The sequence below is a fragment of the Equus caballus genome, chromosome 10 (genome assembly GCF_041296265.1).
Source record: "Equus caballus isolate H_3958 breed thoroughbred chromosome 10, TB-T2T, whole genome shotgun sequence".
NCBI classification, from domain to species: Eukaryota; Metazoa; Chordata; class Mammalia; order Perissodactyla; family Equidae; genus Equus; species Equus caballus.
The window spans coordinates 90,946,099-90,971,888 of record NC_091693.1 but is presented as its reverse complement, the minus strand read 5'-3'; the positions used below and the strand labels follow the sequence as shown (position 1 = coordinate 90,971,888).

The window sequence follows — 25,790 nt, the reverse complement described above, 5'->3', positions numbered from 1 at the left end:
TATTTAGAGAATAGTGTGGAATAGCATGGGGACAGGGCCCATGGGCAGTCAGAGCTTCTGCTGCCACCACTTCTGCTGCCCCCGCTGGCATGGGGACAGGGCCCATGGGCAGTCAGAGCTTCTGCTGCCACCACTTCTGCTGCCCCCGCTGGCATGGGGACAGGGCCCATGGGCAGGCAGAGCTCCTGCTGCTGCCCCGAGTTGAGGGTTAGGGCTAATTTTATAAGGCATGGGTATGTGAGTCATTTCTTTACAAGATAAAGGAAAGAACATGAAAAAAAAGTTAAAATGGTACCAGTGCAGGTGGGGTCTGGTCATTGGGCGATCCCATGACTTTTAGACAAGAATCAAATCGGATTAAGTAAAGGTTAGAAAGGTTAGAAGCCACCACCCTAAATCAGTTACATGAGATTGCCAGACAGCAACCAACTTAAGTTCTTGCCTCTGGCATTAAGAGTTTCTAGAGATAAGGCCATCCCCTTTCTTCCTGGCACAGAGAGGGAGGCATCTTTACAGATAGAGGTTTCCCTTAGAAATGTAAAGCTTTTCCAACAAAGGGACAAGCAAGCAAATTCCACTCCTTGGAGCCTGCTTCTCATCTGTAGTTTTAAAAGTAACCAGCCTAAAAGTCCTCATCATAAACCGTTTTAAAATTAAGCAGCCTAAAAATCCTCATCAATTGCAGGTTTGTCAGGATGCAGAGAAGGAGCTGTCAGATGTGGGAGAGGACCAGGGGCTGCAGGGTTGACCAGGAGGAGCTTATGGGCCGGGTTGTCAGGAGCGTGTGATTAAAAAGGTACGTTGAGGAGGAGAGAGATCACTGGTGCTGGGCAGGAGTTCACTGCAACCACTGAGGACTCTTTAAAAACTATTAGAGGGAGACTTCAAGGCCGTAGAAAAGTAATAGGAGCATGAAAGCTGGAAGTGGTAGGTTAGCGCGTCAGCTGAGCCCAGGAGAGAGACAGCTGTGGGCTGCTCCCTTCTGAGACAGCGCAGCTCTGCGTGGCGCTCACAACTGCCTGATCTTCCATGATGTTTCTTCGTCGACCTGACACTATGCTCACCACATGCCAGGTGCTGCTCTGAGTGCTTTGCCAGTGATAACCACCACTGCTCTTGATAACCTTGTGTAGCGGAGGAAGACATTTCCTCTTCCCAAATGTGGGTTCATCTGGCCGGAGAACGAATTAAATCCACATGAGACAGAATAGCAAGAGAAAATTAAACAAAGCTTTATGAGGAACCATGGCCCAGGGCCTTTCTTCCCGAGGGAAGAAAGGGCACCCAAGAAGTGGGGTGCACATAGTGGTTATATACCCCCAAACAGGGTGTTTCACATGTGATTGAAATGTCCCTCCCACAATAGTCACAAGATTGCCCTGTTGGCACAGCACTTGATGGACACAGCAGGTAGTGGTCTGCTATCTCGGTGGGCGTAGCAGGAGGCAAGTCTATCGTCTGGAGCTGGGTGGTCACAGGTGAGCGCAGCAATCAGTTCCTAGCCTAAGGAAAGATGCTTAATCCTTAAGAAATGCCAAAGTTGGGAGGGGGAGGGAAGTCAGTTACAGGAGGTTACCAGAGAAGCACAATAAAATGCAGATTTAAGTCCTTGCCTTTGGTATTGATTAAGAGTTTTTAGAGAGAAGGTCAACTCCTTTCTTCTTCCTGGTACAGAGAGGGAGGCACCTTTACAGATAGAGATTTAACCTTACAAATGTAAATGTGTCCTAACAAACGGCAAGTTCCATTCCTCAGAGCCTCCTTCCCTGTCCCAGTTTATCAAAAGCAATCAGCCTCAAATAATCCTGATGCCAAAGAGACATATCTTGGGGTGGCCAATTCCAGGTCCCCACACTTGCGACAGAGATCCTGTCATTCCGCCATTGCACAGGTGGGGAAGCCATGGTGCGGAGACGCCTCGCTAGTAAGTGGCCTGGAGGGGACGGCTCCAGAGCTGGCTCTTCACTCCCATGCTGTGCCATTGAGTTTCCCTTGTCTGGGATATGCTGTGTTAGAACTTTCTTTTTTAACTGCTGCTACTTTTTTTTTTTTTGAGGAAGATTAGCCTTGAGCTAACATCTGCTGCCAGTCTTCCTCTTTTTGCTGAGGAAGGCTGGCCCTGAGCTAACATCCGTGCCCATCTTCCTCTACTTTATATGTGGGATGCCTACTATAGCATGGCTTGCCAAGCTGTGCCATGTCCACACCTGCGATCTGAACCAGCCAACCCTGGGCCACCAAAGTGGAACATGGGAACTTAACTGCTGCGCCACCTGGCTAGCTTCAATTAACTGCTGCTACTTTTATGGCTAAAGTTGGAATAGGAAGGACCATGGATTTATATATTTTCTGTATAAATTGAGCAATTAGGAAATACTTCCATAAAAACATGGCTCTTTGGGGGCTGGCCCGGTGGTGTAGTGGTTAAGTTCGTGCTCTCCACTTCAGCAGCCTGGGGTTCGTGGCTTCGGATCCTGGGCATGGACCTACTCCACTCATCAGCCATGCTGTGGTGGCATCCCACATACAAAATAGAGGAAGATGGGCACAGATTTTAGCTCAGGGACAATCTTGCTCACCAAAAAAAAAAAAAAGAAGAAAAAGACTCTTCGGTAAACTGATATTGAGGCAATAATAAGCTCTTTCAAAACAGAACTTAATGTGTAACACAATACATGCGATAATTTATTTTGTTGTTACCTGAAGATCTGGACTTTAGCAGTTGAGGCAGCATGGAGTAATGCGTGGGGGCTGAGGCACCCGGCTTCCTGGGATGGAAGCCTGTTTCTGTCCCAGGACTCACAAGTGACTGGTGTGTGCCCAGGTGGTGGCGTCATCTTTACGCAACTGGCCGCTGAATTCAGACTTGACACGAGCAAGATGGAAATTGCTGCCTGTGCGCCCCTTGCTGTGGCTCGTTTCCTAAGGGGGAGCACTCCTCTGACCCACGCCCTGGGGGTTGGAAAGTCTCACCACCCACGAGTGTGTGTTTCTCTTAAGTGAGAGCGGAGGGGCTCACCTCCAGATCCTACTCTCTAGCGTCACCTCCTCAGGTTTGGCTCAGGCCTTGCCTCTTCTGCGAGGTCCACCCTGACTCCGGTTAGTGCTGCAGCCGGACCCCCACGCCAGGCCCTCGCCCTGTTGGACGGCCTTTGTCCGTTGCACTGACCGCCATCTGATACACCACACAGTCATCGTTTATGGTTAGGCGGCGTGAGCCCTGGCGGGGAGGCCTCGCCCACGTGCCTGGGGGTGGCCTTGCGTGTGCTCACTGTTCACCTCGGATGCTGCCATTGAGCATGTGAAAAGCCTGTGCTGTTTGCAGGTGTGAGTCTGCGGGGTGCGGTTTCCCGCGCAGCCTGGGCGGTGAGCAGGCTCCTGTCCCGAAGGCCCCACCTGGCCGTAAGGCTGAGATGGGGGAGGCGGCTCGAGGTCGGCCCGGTTGCTCTCGATCATAAACCCATTCTGAAGGGGAACTTTGCTCAGTACTTGAGCAGCTTTATGACTTGACTTCAGCTCCGTCGCTTCTCTGCCATCTGCCCGTGCAGTTACTTTAACCAAAGCTGTGTATAGGGTGAAAAACCCACATGGGAAATCTGTGGGAATGTGATAATGTGTGTGCTTTAGTTTGCTGTTTGTTTGCTTTGTTTTTGTTCTTCAAAAATAAGATTAAGGGGGGAAAGATTTGTGGAGGAATCGTCCAAAGCTTCCCCAGAGCCCCTGGTATGAACTTTATTCTTTGACCAAGAGCTTTTGTTATAAACTAACTGTTTCAATTAGTGCATTATTGCATTTTCCATCAGTCTGGCCCAAAGCTGTGAGGCAAGAGGCTGTGGGACGTGTTTCGGCACTTTCGCCGTGACGTGGAAGCAGGGAGAGAGAAGGGCTTCCCGTGCTCTGTGCCTTCATAACATTTCCTGATCAGCGTTCTCTTCCGTACTGTTCCTGTCCACTTACCCCGGAATATATTTTTCTAGTGCCTGCTGCGTATTTACTATTATTTCTGATTCTTCCCTCTCTGTTCTCTGAGGTTAATTGCCAATGGACAATTAATGGACAGCACAGTGTGTTCAAGTTAATGAGAAACCCAAAGGGTGTTTCTTTGAAGTTACTCTTCTCCCTCACAGGGAGGGGCTCATGAAATTGTTTTAAACTAGGCACTTCGATGATAATTGAATTTCAAATGCAGATTAAAGTGGTGAGGGAACTTTATCTAATTTCTTCTTTGGAGTGGGGAAGTTGGTTCTTTTTTTTTTTCACTTTGCAACAATTACAATGTTGATTCTCAGTCATTGGCAAATAAAGAGCTGGGTGAGAAGACTGGGTGGACTGATTTGCACGAAAATGCACCCGATGCATCTGCGGCTCCATGGAGACTCTGCTGCTTGTGAATGCTCCTTTGGTGTGGGAGGCAGACCCTGGGGGCGTGGTCGGGAAACAATAGTTTGGCACTTTTCCCCCCAGATCAGTTCAAATGCCTGAATTAACTGAGAGTCAGGGAATCAACATGGACTTGCTCTAAGACTTGTTGGCTCTATGAAAAGTCTGATGTTCATAGTGGCCCAGTGAAAATGGGGAACACATTTGCTTCACCTTGACTTTCGGAGAGGAAAATCTGTGCTATTTTTTGAACTCCAGAGAGGAGAAACTTCTGATATGTTGGAGAGAGAAGTGGACACATGAGCCCAGAGGCAGAGAGGGTGGCGTGCTCGCCTGCAAGCGGGGACTGCTCTTAGCTTCTCTCTCTGCACCCGTCACTGGTGGCGCTCAGCCTCAAAGATTAGGTTTTACTGGGAGATTCTCAGGTTCAAGGTCTGCTAATGGTTTGTAACTGCCTGACAATAAGCCCAGCCCCAGAGTTACATCAGACCAGACAGATGTCTGAGGACTCGAGACGGAGCCAGAAAGTTAGCTCTGGAGCAGACAGCTGCAGCTTGGCACCTGCCTGCTGGACTGAGCTTTCAGTGTGATTTGAATTTCTCAGTCCTATGTAGGCATCCTGGAGATGGTGATCTTCACTAATGCAAAGATCAAGTCTTTAATTAAACTTTTTAAGAAGAAAAGTAAGTAGTTTCTCTTCTCCGCACTTGTGTGTATGTGTGTGTATATGTACTCCTTCTGGAATTAGTGTGTGAAACAGTGTAATGAGAACAAGGTAACTCCATTCCCTACCAAGTCCTTCAAATACCTTCGACTTTTGTAACTCTAGGGCAGAATCATGTGATCTTAGCACTTCTTACTTATTTACGGTTGGGATTTTAGGCAAATTCACTTCTTCTGTGCTTCTCAAAAGAAGCCCTTTGAAGAAGAGGAAAAAGCCTTGTGATTTTGTCCACCTTGATGTGGTTTTGATTCTTTGGCTCCGTGTGCTGGGAGCCACTGTGTGGTCCATGACATATTTTTGGTGGGGACGATCCTCTGAAGCTCTGTTAGGTATTTTAGAGCTGTGTCTAGACTGATCCGTCACTGTCATAAAGAACACAGCGTTTGTGGTGTGACTTCACTGCCTATTTACCAGTGGCTTAAACTTCTCTGATCCAGTGCTTCTTCACTCCCTGGAAAGTATAATTTTTACAATATGTGGTTTTGTTTTTACATGGTTGTTGGTTGGGTTTAGTTCTATTTCTGGAGCAGTGATTCGAACTGGGTAAGTGTGGATGCAGCGCTGGTGAGGGCAACTTTGGAGTAGGCAACAAAGAACGGCGTGCCGGCTCGTGGCCCGCGGCTGCCTGGTTCGCAGCTGCTGTGGGTGGACTGATGAAAGTCTGCGGGACAGGAGTCAGATACAGTGGGGAAACACTGCACTTTCACAGAGCCAGTGGGTAGCTGTGCAGTGGGGCCGACGGTGCCGTTACGCAGATGCAAACTCCATTACTGGGATTTGATTCATAACTGGCAAATAGGAAGAGTTTGAATTTTCAATATTTTCTAACTATGAAGTACAGTGATTCAATCTTTCAGATAAGCGGATGTCAGCACAAAACATCGTAGCAATTTCTCTTTGAGGGATATGGTGAGTTCCGCACTGTGCCGGATTCTCAGACACGGAAGTAAGAGCCGAGTCAGATTTTTGTGGATTCACGTATGAAGACTGATAGTCACACGCGCCACGCAGAACGTCTGTTCAACGAGAGAGTGTGTGAAATGCCAGGTGCCCGCTTTACATGCTACTTTTGTCAGACCATAAAAGCAGGAAGCACACAGGACATTTCTGTGTTTAACTCAATGTCTAGTTCTCCATGTTTATTTTCCCATTTAGCAATTCATGGAGAAGGTGGGGTCGTCTAAGAGATGAATTACTTGGAGGTGAGGATTGTAGGATTTAGTGGCTGCAGATAAAATGGCACGTGAGCTGAGCGCTGATCTGTGGCTTGGGTTCCCATGGCACTGGGAAAGGCCACGTTTCCTTCAGTGGTGGTTGTGAAGTCGGGCAGAAATCTAAAGTTAGAGCAATTTCACTGCCCCACAACAGCCATTCTTCACGTGAGTGATTTCGCGAGCTGAGACTTTGCCTGTGTTCGTTCATTTGATCTTTATAAGAAGTAGCTCTGATAGCTGTGCTGTGGGGCTCACTGAGTTAATTTTAAATGTGTTCAAATAGGTTCAATAGTTCATTGTGCCTGTTCACTTTACTTTGGGAATCTACTCTGTGGTCTGGTTTCCGGGGCCTTGTTATGTTGTAAAGATGGGTGTGCCCAGGGCGCCCCCCGCAGAGGCTGGGCTTGGGGAAGACTCTCCCCTGACTCGCCCGGTGGCGTCAGACCTGTTCCACCAGCAGACCCTCAGCACAGGGTCTCTCTCCTCCGCTTCTGTAGTCTCTCCCACACTCGCTCACAGCGGCGGATCTATAGAAAGTGTTAAAAAATGTTGTTGATGAATTTGTTGCTGTCAGCTTCATCTGGTGTCCCGTCTTAGGTTGTGTTGTCAGGAAAAATGGAACAGAATAATAAATAAATAACTGAAATAGGGGGACGAAGGAAGATTATTATTATGACTGTCTAACATCATCTGGTGTTCTCATCTCCTTTGGTTGGCAAAATTCAATTCAATTGGGCTGTGTTGGAGAAAGTCAAGTGTATTGAATTTTCTTTTTTAGCACTTTCGTATAAAAGCCTTCCATGAAAGCAAGAAATACAGAGAAAATTTTGTACACAAATTGATTTCCATTTCTTAGATATGTCATTTAAGTGTATTACATTGAATGTTTATGCTTAATTTTTTTTATTGTGTTCATAATAGTTTACATCATTGTGAAATTTCAGTTGTACTTAATTTTTTAAAAATCTAACTGAGTTTATAAAAGTGATGTTCTGAAATAGGGCTTTAAAGGTGAAGCTTTGGTCTCGACCTCTCGGTGGGAGATTTGTTTCTGTCTTGACAGTCTAACGTTTATGGATGCAGCGGCCTTGTCTGGTTGCCTAACGTTTGTCGTGGTGGTGAAGCAAAGTAGGGCTGGAGGCCTCTGTCAGTGTCACGAGTCATTTCTAACGCTGGAGTCGAGGAATGGCCTAAAATTTGGGAAGCAATTAACTGAAGAGACAATTCTGCCGAGACATTGTGGGGGATGATGGACAGTTTCCTTTAGAGAAAAACCACATGGGGAGGACCCCTGGAGTCTAAGATTAAATCTCCTTCAGAACTTGCTCGTTTCCCCCGGAGGTGGTGGCACCGAGCACCCCTCAGTGTAATCCATGTGGAGCCAGTGAAGTTCAACCTGACACCTGGATTTGCTCCCTCTCTTTCTGCAGCGGTTTCCAACCTAGACGAGGAGAGCAGATGGACAGTCCACTACACTGCTCCCTGGCACCAGCAGGAGAACGTGTTCCTGCCCAGCACGAGACCCCCCTGTGTGGAGGACCTGCACCGCCAGGCCAAGCTCAACCTCAAGTCAGTGCTGAGGGGTAAGAGCGCGTCCTGCAAGCTGGTTGTTCCTGGTCACTGGCTGTTAGAGTTGATTGCTACTTGTGAAAGAAGACCTACTTGTAATGAATGTATAGGACGCTGTTTCCTTATAAGATGCCATGCATGCTCACGTCCCGATACACGCCCAGTGTGTTCTGGCCTCTGTAGAAACCTGCCTGTTCACAGAAGGGCAGCTCTGTTCTCTGGGAGCCCCTCTCAGCGCCTCGAGCGTGTTTGAACCTCCAGTGCCGACTTAGTCCTAATGAGCCCCTGCTGACATGGGGATTCTGCCTCTGCCTTTTTTAAGCCATTGTATGTATTCAAAGCAAATTTGTTAAAGCTAATGCTTTCTAACGGGTTTTTCTCATTGGTTCAAGTTGGGTGGAAAGGGGGCTGCATGTGGACTTTGAAGGATGCATGTGGTTTGACTCATCGGAACATGGGCAGTACCCACCTGGGCTCCCGTGAGGGAAGGTCTTTTGCCGACGGCAGTGCCCTGTGGTCAGCAGGAAATACAGACTATCTAGTGTAAAGTTCTTATTTCACTGCAACTTATTGTCGATGTTGAGAAGTGTCCATGTGTGGCGAGGAGGGCTTCCTAAAAGTGATGAAGAGGGAGGAAGTTCTTTAAAGGAGGGAGTGACTTTAAGATTCAGAGACTTTTTCTTGAAACAGCAAACCAATGTTCTTACTCTACCAGAGCTGTTCTACCAGTTTCCTCCTACCGTGCAGTATTTGGGACATAATTTTGCTAAAAAAGTACTTGTTTTTTATCTGGAATTTTATTTAACTGGGTGTCCTGTATCTTATCTAGTTGTAAAAGCCTTAAATCTGGAAGAAGTCTGTCGTGAGGAGCCCTCTAAGCTTTATGATAGTTTTATTGTCAGTCGTTTATTTGGTGATCACTCACTGCTGTGCCATTAGCATGGCAACCACGACCCCAGCTAATGTCTAACAAGCACTTGCCATCTGCCACGTGCAGGGCTGAGCCCATTGCACGTGTTATCTCATTGCTCCTCACAGCAATCCTGCTGCTCGCTATTGCTGTGCCGTTTTACAGATGGCGAAATGGAGGCACAGAGACTAGGAACTTGCCTGAGATCTCCAGGCAGCGAGCGGCAGAACCAGGATTCACATGGATGTCTGGGCTGCGGCTCTCGGAGCCACTGCACAGCTCTGCCTCTCACAGCCGTTTGCTGGAAGTGTGGCTCTGGTGGAAGTGCAGAACACAAAGGCAGGGGCTTGGGCCTACAGGAGTTTATCCTTGTGTCTGTCGTGCAGACTGCCATGCGAAAAACAGTCCAGAGACGTGCCAGAAGTTACTGCATGGGAAATAGAGCAGACCCTTTCTTCTTAGAGGAAGAAGGAAAGCTATTGATAGACCACGACAGATCTGGTGTTCTGGAGAGAACTGTACCAACAACTTAGATCGGAGCCCTGTTCTTTTACTTCAGTCTTTACTCCCCTTAGGTAATCTTATGTGTGTCTTACAGCATCTTGTGTCTTACAGTCTCGGCCTTGGCCCTTCAGAAATGAGGACGCTCTTGGGTCCCCTTTTTCATTCAACCTGAGTAATCGCTCTATTTTGTGACTTCAGCTTAACTGAGAAGAGTCACGTTAGTTGGGCTCTTTTGTCTGGCCTTGGAGTTGTGCTTTGACCTCTGTTGCCCCAGGATGAACCTAAATCCGACCAAAATTTCTCCCAGATCTCCTCAGTGCCTAGAGATTTATCTTCAGTAAGTTTTGACAAGGAGCCTCTTACGTAGAGCTCACTGTCCTCCACCAAATAACTAATAAGAGCATTAAATGGCGTGGTTCCCAGAACAAACCCCCGAGGCAGGGCCATTGTTAGCATTCTCTCTGAGCTCTGAGCCACTCAGCGTGGTCTGGCTCGTAGAGAACCTCCTGGAAGGTATGTGCGACTTTGAATGCTCAGGTCCAGCCTTTTCTGTCACTCTCCAGGAAACTGTGCTTCACTGCCTCGTTCTTGTGTTTTCAAGGACCAGATCAGAGCTTCTCTTTTCTTTAGAAAACTGAACATCTGTATATAGATCTTTCTGATTTTATTTTCTTCTTGACTCTTCAGTAGATCCATAAGAAATATCATCACCACTGGTTTTGCCTGCACTTGAATTTTATTTTGAAAAAGTAAATGCTTTAGTAATTGTTTTAATGCCCTAAAATGGCTCGTCAAAGGGATTTACTATTAATAAAATGAATAACTTTGGAAAATTCTTGGAGCTCAATTTTGCCTAGATTTAATTACTCCTTAAGAGATTTTAGACAGCAATAACTTTAAGAACAGCAGATGAGAAAGATGAAATGAGAATGAGCGTCTGAGTTCTTTGGTTCTCCATTTATTTGCTTTTAATCACATGTGCAGAACTTCACGTCCCGCTTCCCCCACACCACGTCAGCCGCCTGAGATAAACACAGTGTGCAGCAGAGCCTTTATTGCCTCATTATCGGCGAAGATTACAAAGAAAAGCTTCGGTCCCTGAATACGTGGCCCTGTTGAGGTTATTATGTTATAAAAGGCCATCAGTCTAACTTAGTTTGACCTCAACATTCTTTGCTTAAAAATATAGAAAAGTGGCTAACTGTTCACAGTGAGTGATCTGCTCTGCCCCTTCTTCTCTTGCTGTGACCTTGTCCACAGTCGTGAGGGAGGAGGACTGACCCTTAGTGTGAGACAGGTTGCTGCTTCTTCAGAGTCATCCAGTGCTCATGGTGTGAATGGTTCTGTCAGTCTTTCTTGGGAGCTCAGCTCCCCTCTCAACGATTGTAAAATATGGAAGGAGATGACGCAGTGATACTAGTAAGTACATAACTAGGTGCTGGAGACATTTGCTTATTAAAGTCGTGCAGAAATGCTTAGTGGTCATGAGAGTGATTGAGGAAGGCACGGACTTACTGAAAAGTGTTTTTGTGAAAAAGCTAGGTTTGAGTCAGTACATAAAGGCAGATAATAGACACAATTAATAGGTATCTGAGCATCGGTTCTGTGCTTGCTGGGAGTTTTTAAATGAATGGGTGAAAGCTCAAGCTGAGCTTGCTGTCTTTTGTCAAGACTGCAGTAAAGAGACAACGGTGTGGTGGAGACATGCGTGAGGCACTGAGGGCCCACGGGTAGGGGCCCGGCCAGCAGAGAGAGGCACTGGAGAGCCCACTCCGCCACCCCCACTGGAGAGGAGGCGGCCCCCACAGTGTGCAGTGCAGTTTCGCTCTGTTCTGGTCCAAAGAGAGCAGAGATCTTTGCTGTCTGTTTTATATTTGCCTCTGGAGAATTTCATAGAGTTTGGTGACCATGCTCCTAGGTCGAATGACTTGGTTTTGTTGATTTATTTTGTTACTAGAGATTTAGGTAGTAATTTGCTGTTAATGACAATACAAACATGCACCTGGATTTAGAAATGGTATTTTGATATTTGGTTCAACAGACATCTAGCTGGCAATGAATAGTGAATTTCTGAAGATGATTCCGAAATCTCATTATCTATAAAGAATTCACTCAGCTTTTTACTGAATTTCCAGAAGAATTATACTCTTTTAATCTTGAGTTTAAGTTACTTAAAGTAACTTAAGTTAATTAAAAAGAATTATACTCTTTTTAATCTTGAGTTTACGTTACTTGAACCCTAATGACGAATAATGTTTGTTTTATGTGGATAGTTCTTTTTCTTTTTTTAGTGAGGAAGATTGTCCCTGAGCTAACATCTCTGCCAATTTTCCTCTATTTTGTATGTGGGACACTGCCACAGCGTGGCTTGATGAGCATTGTGTAGGTCCACGCCTGGGATCTGAACCTGTGAACCCCGGGCCTCCAAAGCAGAGAGCATGAACTTAACCACTGCACCACTGGACCAGGCGTCTATCTGGATAGTTCTTAGCTTTATTTAAAGGGGCTCAATTAGTGGAAAAGGGGAATTGGGGCAGGGGGTGGGTGCTGGAGATCAGTGAGAGGTTTGGATTTTGTTTCTTTACAACTGTAGACCTCATTTGAAAATTATGAGCATATTAAAGGCTGAAATAAAGATGTTATTTTCAAGGCTCCATCCCCAAAAAGCCCAGTTTGGAAGAGAGAGAAACATAGTTTCTCACAGCATGTGTAACCGGCAACTTAGTTACTGTGTCCCTTACACTCCCACGCGAGTTAGTTCACAGCCGTCTGGTGTTGTATCAGAAACGGGCTCCACGCAGCTCGTGCTGGAAGAAGAACATTTTAGCAGGTTGGCCTGCTGGGGCTCCAGAATTAGAAGTGTGAGTGCAGCGAGGGGTGTGGAATCTGGCTGTGTGAATTCAGTCAGAAGGTTACAGTTACTGTATCTGGAGGGGTGAGTGGAGGATTTACAGTGTGAAGAAATGACTGTTTATACAAGGTGACTAAAAACAGTGGTTTTCGTGTGTGTCTGCAGACCACCCTGTTCAACACTGAAGAGTGTTCGCATTTCCTAAAACTGGACTAGCTTCTAGGCAGCGCCAGCCAGGCTTCTCTGTCAGTTCTGTCAGTTCTCAGACTTAGTAAGAGCCGCTGCATCTGTCCTTCATTGTCTGAAGCCTCCTGTCCCCTCGACTTAGACCAGTCAGTCTGTTCTGGGAAGGCTGTGGGTTCTCACTGGGTGTGATGAGGGCCCGTGCCATTGCGTCTGCTGCCTGGGGCACACGGGTCCCGGGACAGCCCAGGTGCCCTGTGGTGGCGATCAAGTCTCCTTTTGGGGGCCTGTGGCACTTCTCACAGGAGCATGGGTGCTGCCTTTGAGGCGTGGCCTCATGGTGCCGACCGAGGGCTCCTATGTTTGGCGTGAACGACGCATCTGCTCACCTCAGACTCTAGGTGGGCATCTGCTTTGCCCTCCTGTGTGATGACACTGAGTTCTTCTGGCTTTTTCTCTTCTGTTACTTTTTAAAAGTTATGACATGTAACACAGACAAATACATAAAACATATGCAGGTTAACAGATAGTTATAAAGCACACGTCTCTGGAACCACTACCTGGGCCAAAAAATAGAATATGACCTAAATTCCATAAACCTCCTGTTCTTGCTTTCTGACAGGAAAGTCTGTGTTCATGAAAAGTGCATGGGGCACACGTGGGTCCAGATCCTGGCTGTTCTGTACCAGGCGTAAACAATTTGATTCTGTTTCTTCAACAATTTGAACTTGTTTTCTCATCTGTGAGATAAAGATCTGATACATATCTGTTTCCGTGGTAATAAGATGAACTTATTTGTGTAAAGGATCTCAAAGGAACACCCCTGGCATGGAAGCGGTGTTTGTGGAGGGAAGGTGCATTTTAATTTAAGCACCACAGAGCACAGAGGTAATTTTGTCAATCCCAGCCCTATCCCACGTGGCTGTCGTGGTTCAGCCAGGCTTTCCTTGCAGAGATGCTGTGGGAGGAGGAGAGGAGCAGGGGAAGTGCGTCATCAGACCACTGTGACAGTGCAGACACTGGACCCTCAGCTTCGTTCACCCGAGTCAGCAGGCGCCTCCATCCCCCTCCTCCTCAACCTCTGGAGGCACCGCCATGCTGGAGCTGGGCCTCCGGGGCCTCTGATTAATAAATCCCCTTCTCGTCGTTCTGTGATGAGTAAACTGAGGCCGTGGAAGCTGAGGGATTCCTTTATAGCTACTTTGCAGTTTGCAGACAGCTGTGCCAGGACTCATAGTCTTCTGGCTCAGCCCAGGCTGGTCTTTTTGACTTCAGATCCTGAGGGCGTCAGGAGACCTGTGCCTGTGCTGCCTCTTCTAGGAGGTCAGGGAGATGTGGCTCACCTGTGTCTAAAGGCCGGAGGAGATGGGGTTTCTTTAGCTGATTAACTTAGGAAATGCAGATTAGCTTATGGACGTCTAAAGGCAGTGGCTTTGCTGTTCTTCTGAAGTATCCTCTTTGCTCATTCCTGATTTCATTGAAATTTAGATATGTTTAAGAGAAATAAAAGAAAGGAAGCTTCATCACGGGACATCACGTATAGCCGATGTCTGTAACCATCGTGTCCTCCTAATAGCATTTGTTGCATGTTTTTGGAGCTACAATAGGTCATTACTTCCTCAGTGGACTTCACACAAAGGCACAGGTTACCGAAGGACGAGAGAGAGACAGCTGAGGTGCCCATGATGTGGCTCTTGCAGCTGATTTATCTGCCTGATTCATTGCTTCGTTCTTCCTGAAGAAGCTGTTAAAAATGACGTGTATGAGAGGAGGTGGAATATGACTGGTTAAAGAAAGTTTAAGTTTTTTATAATAAGAAATGTTAAATTACTTATACTCATTCATATAGAATTTTAACTTATTTCCTAGTTTAAACAAAAACAGGATAGAATTGGGATGGTGCGAGAGGAGGGGGTGGGTTCTTCTGAAAAAGCCCTGAACAGAGGTGAGGCGTGATTCTGTCTTTCCTGAACCACAGCAGCATCGACGTCTTTGTTATCATTGATTATCCCAGAAGCTGAGGCGAGGCCAGAATTCTGATTCCAGCGCTGCCAGTAGCCTGTGGGACGCTTGGAAATAGCGTCCCACGTCTGTCCTTGGCCTCCTCCCTGGGAGGCAGTGTATGATGTCCAGGTCCCTTCTAAGCTCTGCGATTCTGACCGGCCTCTCAGTCCGGACAAACTGCTGAGCCTCAGTCCTGACAAACTGGGTTGTATAAAATCTAAGTCTGTGTTGACATAGCAATTTGCTAAGTGGTCCTGCAGGTGAGTCAAGAGGAATGACATTGCTGCTTTCCTGGGAAGCTTCAAGCTGGCGGGAGATAAGAGGCGCGTGAATGACCGTGTGCAGGTTGGTAATGGCGGTGTCGTTGAGCCGCACCCTCGGCCCCAGGCGTTGTCTTTAAAACATAAATCCAATCATGCCTCTCTTGTTAAAAATTCCTTACCAGCTCCCTGTCACTGGTGGGATAAAAGCTGACTATCTTAGCATCTGAGAACCCCGTCGTCTCACGCCCGCCAGTGTGGCCTCATCTACCCAGTCCTGGTTCCTCCACCAGCTCTCTCCCTCTGCCCACACATAAGAACAAGTCCTTCCCCTGGAACACCAGCTTGTCCACCACCCTCCTTGTCTCTCCAGTGCTTGTCCCAGTCCCTCCTCTCCCCAGGCCCCTGGATCGGTCGTTGGGCAGCCGCGGGTGACCTTGCAAAGAGCCGTTCCAGGGGGGCCTGTGGGTTTAAGAAGCCAGGTTTCATGAGATGAGAATTATTTTTATAAGTAGAAAAATTCTACAAGTAATTTTTCTTTTTGAGGAAGATTAGCCCTGAGCTAACTACTGCCAATCCTCTTCTTTTTGCTGAGGAAGACTGGCCCTGAGCTAACATCCATGCCCATCTTCCTCTACTTTATACATGGGACGCCTACCCCAGCATGGCTTTTGCCAAGCGGTGCCATTTCTGCACCCGGGATCCGAACTGGCGAACCCTGGGCCGCCGAGAAGCAGAACGTGTGCACATAACCGCTGCACCACCAGGCCGGCCCCTACAAGTAATTTTTTAAGAAAGTAGAGTAAACAATGTCAACAAGGCAAAGAGAAAAGGGACAATATTTTGAGGTGGTGGCAGGGTATAGAGAATTTTGTTACTTGTTTTAAAAACTAGAGCCAGTTAAGACGGTTGTAGACACAAGGAGCCACTGGAGGGGACGAGTTTGCAGACACACAGTGAGGCGTGGAGGGGTCCCCTGAGGAGGTGCAGGCAGGGAACTGGGTGCTGTCAGGGTTCGACCTCTGTCGGCGGGACAGAACTGGGGAAGTGTGTTTTGAGATGAAGCAGAAGGATGGAGGAGCTGTCCTGAGGTGGTGTTGGAGGCTCAATAGAAACGTGACCCCACCTGTTGCCACTTCTTCGAGGGAGGGGAGAGCTCACCTGGTGCTCCTCTACTCGGTGCTTGTGACGTGCTAGGGCGACTTTTCTAAGACAAGTGATGCTATTACAGCTTATTTTTTAATGTGTTGGTATTTCATCTGACTTCCTTGGGGACTTGTGTCCTTAGGGAAAGTTGCCCAACCTGATGAAACAATGAATTAAACTCTCTATTGAGGAAAGAGAAGAGCAAAGACAAAAATAAGGAATTAACAGAGGAAATTATAACAAAAGCAGCTCTCTAGCTTCTCGTGTTGGATTTGACAGAAGCCTTGCTAACACTACCTGCTCCAAGTGTGGAGACCCTAACTGAGGGTTACTGCGGGAGGGCAGTCTATACACGAGCACAGGAAAATGAGCAGCATTGCTGTCAGTCGGGGAGCAGACGTGTTGCCTTTTTTCAATGGTGAGCAACACACAAAAGATAGAGTAGCAAAGACAATCATTTAAGTGACCCAGGTCTCAACAAAGCACTCGGATTTTCTGAACAAAAAGCTTTCTGTTTTGTTTTTGTGTCCGAGCCAGTCTGCTGTTTCAGCAATTCTGTTTTAATTCCTGATAGAGTGAGTAACTTGAGTGCGTCTGTATTTTGCTCGGAGCCACACAGAAGTGCTGCATTGAAGGGGCTGAGGATAAGGCCCTTATCGTTCACTGCTCAGCCACGGCACAGCCGGTTTAGAGTCTCCACCGGCATTTTGATATTGAGTGACCTGGTGAAGCTCAGGGCGCAGTCTCAGGCTCTTTCATTCTACGTGAAACGAGATCGCCTCCAGGCCACCTGTGCTCTGCTGGTGTCTGAGAACTTGCAGACCCTCAGCACAGGCCTCAGAAAGCTTCTACCTAACTGAAGTCAGGTAGTTCTTCAAGTCTCCTTCGATTAATCTGGGTATGTGAAGAGAAGAAATGTTAAAAACTAGTTTTCTGCAATGGTAAATAACATTTTAAGAGTAATTCTTTCCATGGTCTGCAATGAAAAACAAAGCTAACTCACAGTTTTATTCAGCGGCTTAAGTTTTAATATTTAATTCCTAAGTTTTTTTGGAAGGTTTTTATTCCACTCTAATAGAAATTAACCATAGATGGAGAATGTTAATCAAAATGACCTTTTTTTGCCCTTCTATATAAAATGAGATTGCCCATGGCATTTAATGTCTGAGAGAGAGATACCAGTCCCAGGATCTGGGGGGAAGTCTTTTCAGTACGTGTCAAACGTTAATCAGCAAGTTCACTTCCCGGGTGAGCTGGCGACACAGTTAGTAGTGCATTTTGTCTGTGGTTTTCCGCCTCCCTATCCTGATCACTTCATTCCCCAAACAACTGTGCAGGTTGAGGTGAGAGTCATTTGGAATTGTGCGAATGTGACTTCCAGGCGTATGAATTCAGTCTGCTTGTCGTTCATTTTTTCCTCCCTTGGTGAAGAAATCTGTCCATGTCACAGGCAGCCGCATCACCATCTCTGCTTCCACCTCACTCCACCTGAACTGTCCTGGAGCTTTCTCTGAGGATGGAGCTTCGCAGTGACGTCTGTTGTGTCTGACCGAAGTCTTGTGAGAGTTGCCCACAGTGCAGTTGGTTTTTAATGCTGTATTTGGTCAGTTTCCCTGAAGCTCTACTGAGGTGAGATGTCCTCAGATAAATGACCTTGGAGAGCACTGACCATCATCCTGCCTATCTCTCCTCCCCTCATCTTATTCCTGAGCTTATGCTTGGGCCCCTCCCTCATTAAAGCCTGGGTTGGTGCTGGTGCCAGCCCACTCCCCTCAGTTCTGCTTACTAACAGCAATGATGTGGCTGGTAACCAGAAGGACAGGCAGGTCACCTGCCTCTGGCTAATTAAGGTGGAAGGTGTGGCCAAGTGCACAATACACCTGGGTGAGGGGCAGGGTGTGCCTCTATCCTGTAGTCTGGGGGCCCTTTCAGGAAGAGATGGTTCATTCAGTGACCTCACTGATGCCTGCCAGCCACCCACCCTGAGTCAGGTCACAGGGAGCTAAGGAACCATTAGGAGGACATCTGCTTTTATTTTTGGGGCTGGGAGGCTGTTGGAGAGGTCTGAACTCAGGCCTGATGTCATCTGACTCGTCATCTTTAAATAGCTAGATCTGGTTCTGTGTTAAAGGTTCGCAGTGAGGGGATGGGAATCACCACAGTGATGGGATGGGGGGATCGCCACAGCCAGGCGAGAGGCGTTGGTGGCTGGAATCAGGATGGTTCCTTCGCAGCTGGAGCTGAAGTGCCACGGTAAAATGAAAGCAGACACTCTGAGCATTCTGGGAATCTGACAAGGCACTCCACAGGAGCAAAATTAAAGCTTTTGCTGACACAAAACAGTGTTCTTTGGGAACTAGAACTCAATTCCAGATGTAGCGTTTCTGCCCATCCACTCTGACCTGTACCCTGTCAACTAGATTCTTCTTCATTCTTTGGGACCTGTTTCCTCTGAAATTATTGTGGTCACAAGTATGGATCATTTGTGACCTAATAAAAGAAACAGACTGACCCCCTTTCCCTGAGGCCGTTTACACTTCTCACTGGGAATTTGTAGGAAATGCCAGACCCTGAGATTCCGTCTCCCTCTGCAGGAGCCACGCCTGGCGCCTCCTCCCTAGATGGGCGTCCCATCCACCACCTTTTGTCTTGCTCCTGCTGCTCTGTAGGCACTTACCTTACTCTGCACAGTGAACGGTGCTCTCGGCACATCCCCGGCCGGAGCAGGAGGTCTCCGGGAACCTCGATTGCAGTCCTGCCCCACAGACCTGAGCCAGATGCTCTGGGACTGGGCCCAGCAGCAGGTCAGCAGGCTCTCCCAGTGACTCTGATGCGGCTGAATTTGGAGAAGGTGATTCCGTAAATTGTCACGTAAATTGCTTACTACTCAGTCAGCTGAACCGTGTCCCATGAGCCCCGCCACTCCTTGCAGGCTGGGATCCAGCGCACAGGGTCTGTTTGCTTTCAGAGTCTGAGCTGGACCGCTGCCCTTCCCGGCCCTGTGGCCTCAGCGATCTGAGACTCATTCCCTCCCTTTCCTTGACTCCAGGGTGATAGCGCATTTTCTGATGGGCTCTCTCTCTCTTACCCGGCAGTGAAACGCAGCAAACTCCAGCACCTGGAATGTTCTGTCTTGTAGGCACCATTAAGGGAGAAGATGTCCACTCTCCGAGGCCTGGGCTTAACCACTAAAGCCACAGTTCTCTCCTTTCCTCTCATGTCTGTGGCACTGTGGGCGCTAAGTGTCACTGGAGTGGTAACTGATGAAGAACTGGTCTATGACTCAATTATGCATTCTTGGAAGATAAACTTGGATATAGTGCTTCATATGTAATAATATGCTTTTATGCCATTGTAAGTATTCCTATATAAGTATGTACAAACTCTCCCTCCAAAGGGGAGAGGGAAGAAAAGAATGAATCGTTAGTGTAATACTGAACCATGAGGGCATCTTTATTTGGAATCTGTCATTTAAAATTCCACCCAACTATCTAGGAAAATATCCATTGAGAAGATGAATATGAAATCCACGGTGTTGTTAAGACTGTGGCTTTTCAACTCACTTAATGTGCATCAGATAACTTCTCACTAAAAACATTGACAATTTATAGTCTCTTAAGCATGCTCTAATTCGTTGATTCTTGAAGACAATTTAAATAAATTGAAGTTACACTGTTTTGAAGAATTTATGGAAAATCCAAATGTTACTTTGGAAAATCCAGTGTGTGTGACTGGTGAGGCAGAGTCTTAACTGTCAGTGCAATTTCTTTTCTTTTCCAGTTTTGCTAAACCCAGTAATCAATGAAGAAGAAGGTAAATCTCTTCTATTTTAAAATGCATTTTGGTTTGATTTTCATTCAGAAAATACGTTTTCTAATGTTTACAAAGCATGATATTTGAGTCCAGTAGATTTTTCCTGTGTGCATCCTTGAAAGCTCAGGCCAGATTCTTCAGCTGCATCACACCCGATACAGGTGTTGGACTGGAATTGATTGTCTTCTGAACGTGTGTTTGAAGTCTGATTGGTCCTCAGTCCTCTGTGCCAGACAGAGATGTACACCGCCCCTCCAGCCTGCTGTTGATGATCCGGTGGATAAACAGCTGGAGTGGAGGTTAGGAATCCTGGGTCTGCCAGAAGCTTCACGCCTGGGCTTCCTAGTCCCTAAGGCAGATACAAGATCTGTTTTCCTTCAGTTTTTTTTTTTTAACACAAAACAAATAATGATGGCCAAGGGCTTTCAGTTTAGAAAATAAAGCATTTATTAAATGTTAGTAGTAGCGGCTTTAAGAATCAGTGATCTGAAAAAGCTTCTTTAGAGTGTGGCTCATCATGGGATGTTCTCACAGAAGTATCGTGACCACGATTTTTATTTTATTTTATTTTATTTATTTATTTGTTTTGAGGAAGATTAGCCCTGAGCTAACTACTGCCAGTCCTCCTCTTTTTGCTGAGGAAGCCTGGCCCTGAGCTAACATCTGTGCCCATCTTCCTCTACTTTATATGTGGGATGCCTACCATAGCATGGTGTGCCAAGCGGTGCCATGTCGGGACCCAGGATCCGAATCAGTGAACCCTGGGCCACCAAGAAGTGGAACATGCGCACTTAACCGCTGCGCCACCGGGCCGGCCCCATGACCATGATTTTTATAAGTGACTTTGGAAGTGGAGTCCTCCTGATTTTTAAATACCTTGAATTATAGTAGGAGTATGAAAGATTTAATACTGTTAACAAGAAACCACATTCAGGTTTTAAAATATACTATGTTTAGAATGCTATGCTGTTGTGAAATACAAAAATTGTGCTTTTGACCTGAATCTTTCAAAACTTTCCTAGTAGTTTGTACACATATGCACCAACAGTACCTGTATGACCTGAAAATGACAGGACGACCTTGGCTGGTCTGTCTGGCTTTAAATGCGTGGTGCCTTGGCGAACACTTCATCATCCTGTCCTCCTCTTTCTCGCAGCCTGACGAGGCAGAAAGTCTCCCTTCTTCCTGTTGGCACCCACTCAACTTACCACACAATTTTCTTGGGGAATAGAAAAACAAATCCCTTCTTACTCCCACTTTGCATTTAATTTCTGTCTTTCCTTCTCCCTCTCATTTAAGCAAGTCAGACTTAGTGCCCATTTATTTAAAAACTTCTCTCAGAGAGTATTTCAAAATCTTTATCATAAATTCAGGACATTTTCACTCTGTAGTAGATTGTCTCTCGTGGAATTGTGCATATGAAAAAGTCAATTATGTCGCAGTATACAAACCAGCGGTAAAACCCATGGACTTTTCCGGCATCACTGAGCAGTGTGTTCCCTACAGAGGTGACATTGAGGCTCTTCCTGGGCTTCTTTGGAATTTACATGTCTGAGCTGTCTTGAGGGAGTCCCAGCATCTGGGGAGGGGCGGGCAGGACGAGGAGGTGCATGCAAGTGAGGCCACATCACTGTTCAGTGTCCCCAGAGGTGACCCCTTGGCCTTGTGTCCTAACAGGGCCCACGAGGCCCTGGTCATCCGTCCCCTGCTCCTGTCTAAGTGCATCTCCTTCTGTCCTCGCATGTCCCTCAGCCAACGTCACGCTCCCGTCCACCCCTTTCCCGGGGATGGAGCGCGCTCTCCCTGCTCCGAGGTCACCATTCCTAGGTCCCTGCTCTGAGGTCACCATTGGGGAGTCCTGTGTCAACACTGCTCCCTGGTCCCTTCCCTACTTCGTTTCCCTCTGAGCGCCAGGACCCTCTAAGATGTTGTGTAGTCCACCCCTTTTTCTGTCTGTGCCCCGCAGGAGCAGGAGCTCTGTGGCCAGGACTTCTGTTTTCCCTTTGCTGTGGGTCTCCGGTGCCTGTGATGTACTTAGCAGGTGGTAGATAGTATTTGTGAGTTAATGGATAACTAGCTTGGGGTGCTTTGCTTTGGAGTCATGGTGCATGAGTAACCGAGGAGAGAGAAGAGTCTTGGGGCCAACGGCTTCTTGTGATCATGATCCTGCTGCTGTGGCAGTGTCTCTCCTGTACCTTCTCTCTTTGCTGTTCTTTCATTAAACACATCAGTCGAACTTCTGTGGTACATGAGCAAGCGGAGGGTCTAAGCAAGTGTGCGACACAGTTTCTAGGATGGAAGTATTCAGGCTGGCATGAAGGTCGGGGCAACCAGGGAAGGCTTTGTGGAAGAGAGGACTTTCCTAGGAAGGAGTTCAGGGCACCGAAACCCCAAGCTGAACGCATTGACTTGCTAGATAAAGGCAGGTTATTTTACCTGTTGTTAAGTGAGGACAGAGATGTGGAGGGGGTGGTATCACACCATAAGCTCTGTCTGCAGGTGCTCACTCTCAGGCTGAGCGCCCCGGGGCCGATGTTGCCTCCGCTGCCTGTGACAAGTTCCCTTTTGCTTCTCAGGTTTTCATGTGTAAGATGTGGACAATTGAATCCCCAGCTCCTAGGGTTGCTGTGCAGAGTAGATTCTGTAAGAAAACTTCTTAGAACAGTGCCTGTCCCTGGGAGCCTCAGTCAGAGTTGATGTTATTAACAGGCAGTGGTTTCTGTTATGCCGGCTGAGTTACCACATCTTGCCTCTCCCTCCACAAAGGGTCACTGTCCTTGGGACCTTTGAGGCTGGTCCCTGAGGATCAGGACAGTAGTTTCTTCCCCAGGGCAGCTCAGCTCTTCTGGGGTCCCAGGGGCGTCCCCCGATGTGCAGTTCCTGCCACAGTCTCAGTGCCCCAAGTTCCTGCTAAGGGGCAGCTCCTCCCGTTTCCTGGAAGATCCTGTGACTCTCCTCCACATCATAGCGTCCCCTGGTGGCTGTGCATCCACAGGGCTGCTGTGACCAAGTGCCACCAACTGGGTGTCTCAAACCAACAGGAATGTATTGTCTCCTAGTTCTGGAGGCCAGAGGTCCAAGATAAGGTGTCCGGCGGGCCCCATTCCCTCCAACGTCTCAGGGAGAAACCCCCTCGTATCCCCCAGCTTCTGTGATGCCAGGTGCTCGCTGGCCTGGGGCGGCACCACTCAGTCTGCGTCCGCTGTCACGTGGCCGTCTCCCCTCTGCCTGTGTGTCTGTGTCTCCGCGTGGTCCAGTGTCTCCCTTTTCTCTGCTCATGAGGACAGCAGCCGTTGGATTAGGGCCACCCTCATAACCTCATCAGAACATGATCACACCTGACAAGATCTGTTCCTGAATAAGGTCACTGTGACGGGTACCCGGGGTTAGGACTTCAGCATATCTTTTGGAGGACATGGTTCGACCCATAACATATACTTTCAGCTCGAAGGACCTCGATCCCTTCTCCTTGCTCTGGCAGCTGCAGTGTCTCATATGTTTGCCAGGCCCCGTCTGACACTCCTCCAGTGTGAAAACGCCCCGAAGTGTAAAGCTTCGTGTTGTGTAAGACTAATTAGGTAATAACCAAAAATTCTGCCATTAGAGCAATTCAAACATTTTAGCTCTGTTCTGGATTGAGAGGCCATGACTGTCAGAGAAACTCAGGATGAGTGCTGTACGTACTTAGGAAAAGAAATATAGCCTTGCAATGTTTGGTAAAGAAGTAGCCGAAGGCCTGGTAAAATTGTAGAATCTTTAAGAATTGTGCCGCCAAGCAAATCCTGTTAGGGAATTGCTCACTGGCTTTTAAAAGTGGAAGCGTTTAGGTAGTTGTGGTTTGTGTGGGGAATTCTGACAGCAATGATCAATCACTTCTTGGGCACCCACCGTGTGGAGGGCTCTGTGCAAAGTTCTGGTGCCTTCACCTGGTCTCCCACCTCAGAGCAGAGCACTGAAAAACGTTTGCTGAGTGATTCTCGAGACAGCCTCCCAGGAGTGGCATCCCAGCTCTGCAGGGTGGGGTCTGACTTCTCAGGAGGCTGGAGTGCTAACTCAGGCCTCACAGGAGCAAGTATTGCCTGGTCTGTTGGACTCCAGACTCAGCTGCCGCTCCATGCGGAATCCCTCCTTGGTTAACCTCCTGTCACTAAAACGCAGAGCGTAGCTTTTCACTGCTGTTGCAAATGCCCCACAGACCTCTTGCCCTCATTCAGGAAGGACTGGAAGTGAACGTTAAATGAGCATTGGGAGAATGGGTGACAAGAATCTGGAAAACCTTAGATCCAGTGTTACCGCTCCTTTGGAAGAGTCACTGGAGCTGTTTTATGAGGTGTGATTGCTTGTGAGGCAGGATTGCCCTTCCTTGCCCCCTTGGAAGTTGGGTATGGCCATGTGGCTTGTTTTGTCCGAAGAAGGAGGAGCAGAAGTAACCCGACTGCTCCTGGCAGAAGTCCCTGGAGCCAGCGTGGAAGGCACCGCCTCTCCTCGCCCTGTTTTGTGATCGCAAGTCGAGGTGAAACCTCCCTCTGCCAGGTCCCTGAGTGACTGGCCAGCTCTGCATAGACAAGGACAATGTGCAGGAGGATCTCCCGTCCTGTTAAGCCACTGCAATTTTGAACTGTTTGTAACTGCTGCATATTCTAGCTCATTGTGACTGATTTAATATGTTTAGGAACAAAACATAGAAAGTGGAAATTCATCAGGGATTTCCATAGAGAAAATTATTTTGAAAATAAGTTTTTAAAACTTCTTGTAGTAGACTCTTTTAACAAATCTAAAATATTAAATAGAAAGTCTAAATAGCAGCTTGGTGCATGAAGGTTTGGAAGCTGAAGCAGAATTAATTTCATGAGGTGGTTAGATAACCGTCTCGTTCTGTGACATTATTTTTTTTCTTCTGTATTTAAAACTTTGGTCAACCAACAAATGTTTGTCCATCGTTCTCACGCTAAAGAAAATAGTTTGACATGAGAGGCGGGAGGAGGAGATTTGTGGTTGGGAAACCAGAGGACACAAGCACAGTGACGTGTTTATCCAGCAGCACTGCGAGGAGGACAACTTGTCACACTCTGAATTTCTGTGCCAGAGCAGAGTGCACTAAGGTGGGTCTTTTGTTACCTTCCGCATCTTGCTTCCAGCCCGTAGGTGCTGGCACAGCCAGCCTGCAGCCCCCTCAGTCAGATGTTTGAAAGTCTTCGTTTATTCATGGCAGCTTCACTTACTTACATCCCACCCTACAGACAATAAAGGCAGTTTTTCATGAACAAAGCTCTGATTTAGACACTGAGCGCTGTTGCAACTTGACGAGAGGAAATTTTCCTAGATTTCCTCTCGTGTTGGACTAAGTGATAATGGAATTGATGAGTTTACTAGATTTCAGAAATTTGATGATAAAAATATTGGTCATCTGCCATAAATTTATACTGCCTCATTTAATCTTAGACCCAGCATCATATTTCATTTGATGTACTACTGTTTAAATACTTCTGTGAGAAAAACTTCGTTGTGGAGAAAGAGGCATTGTCTTTTGAACTAGGCTCGAAAAGTGACATGCTGGAAGTACTAATAATTGCCCGACTTTCATGCTTTTCACATATGGATAATAATGTTGCAATATTTTGGTCATTTTAAGATTTACTGTGTATCAAGACATTTTACCTGTTTTTAGTATTATTGTCAAGAATTTTGGAGCTGATATCACCTTTAGAGATGATCTAACCAGAGTCCCTCCTTATCAACCAGCAGAGGAATCTTTTTCAAATACCATCTTCTGTGGTACTCAATACACAACATTATAAGATTTTATCATTTCAAGCTTAGACTTATTCTAGGGTCAATTCGTGAGGGAAAAGATGATTCTGAGGCACAGAAGGACTTGGTCTAAAGGGCTTTGGCTCTCACCTCGTGTCCTCTTGTGTTTGGCGGCGTTTGAGAACACGGAGTTACTGGGTGGCCGCAGGTGGTTACAGCTTTTATTGGTTTGTATCACGAGGTTCACCCTGAGTCCTTAGGAGACTTCCGTTTTATGGGACCACAGAAAAGCTGATTTCACAGCACAAGTTAATGACATGTAAAACTATTGAGTTCTTGGATTTTTTAATCTTAGCTTTAAAGTAATTAGTTAAAGAAAATCAAACCAAAAATTTATAGAATCCAAAAACTGCACAGAACTGCATTTGAAAACTCCCGATCATGATTGTGGAGCATTATCTCTGTAGAGTGAGCCTACAGA

The 25,790-nt window shown here is 47.0% G+C and overlaps 1 protein-coding gene across 13 annotated transcripts in view; it reads left to right on the top strand.

Moving 5' to 3' along the window:
* The window catches only part of NHSL1 (NHS like 1), a 290,623-nt gene that overhangs the window by 225,106 nt on the left and 39,727 nt on the right, over positions 1 to 25,790 (top strand). For 11 of the 13 annotated variants that reach the window (XM_023651202.2, XM_070225551.1, XM_023651205.2 and 8 more), the window contains one exon: positions 7,749 to 7,901. In XM_023651202.2, coding sequence (XP_023506970.2) covers positions 7,749 to 7,901 — 153 coding nt within the window. Of the gene's footprint in view, positions 1 to 4,849; positions 5,064 to 7,748; positions 7,902 to 24,067; positions 24,661 to 25,790 lie in introns of those variants that run through there. The other 2 variants (XM_023651207.2, XM_070225554.1) reach the window with 2 other exon arrangements.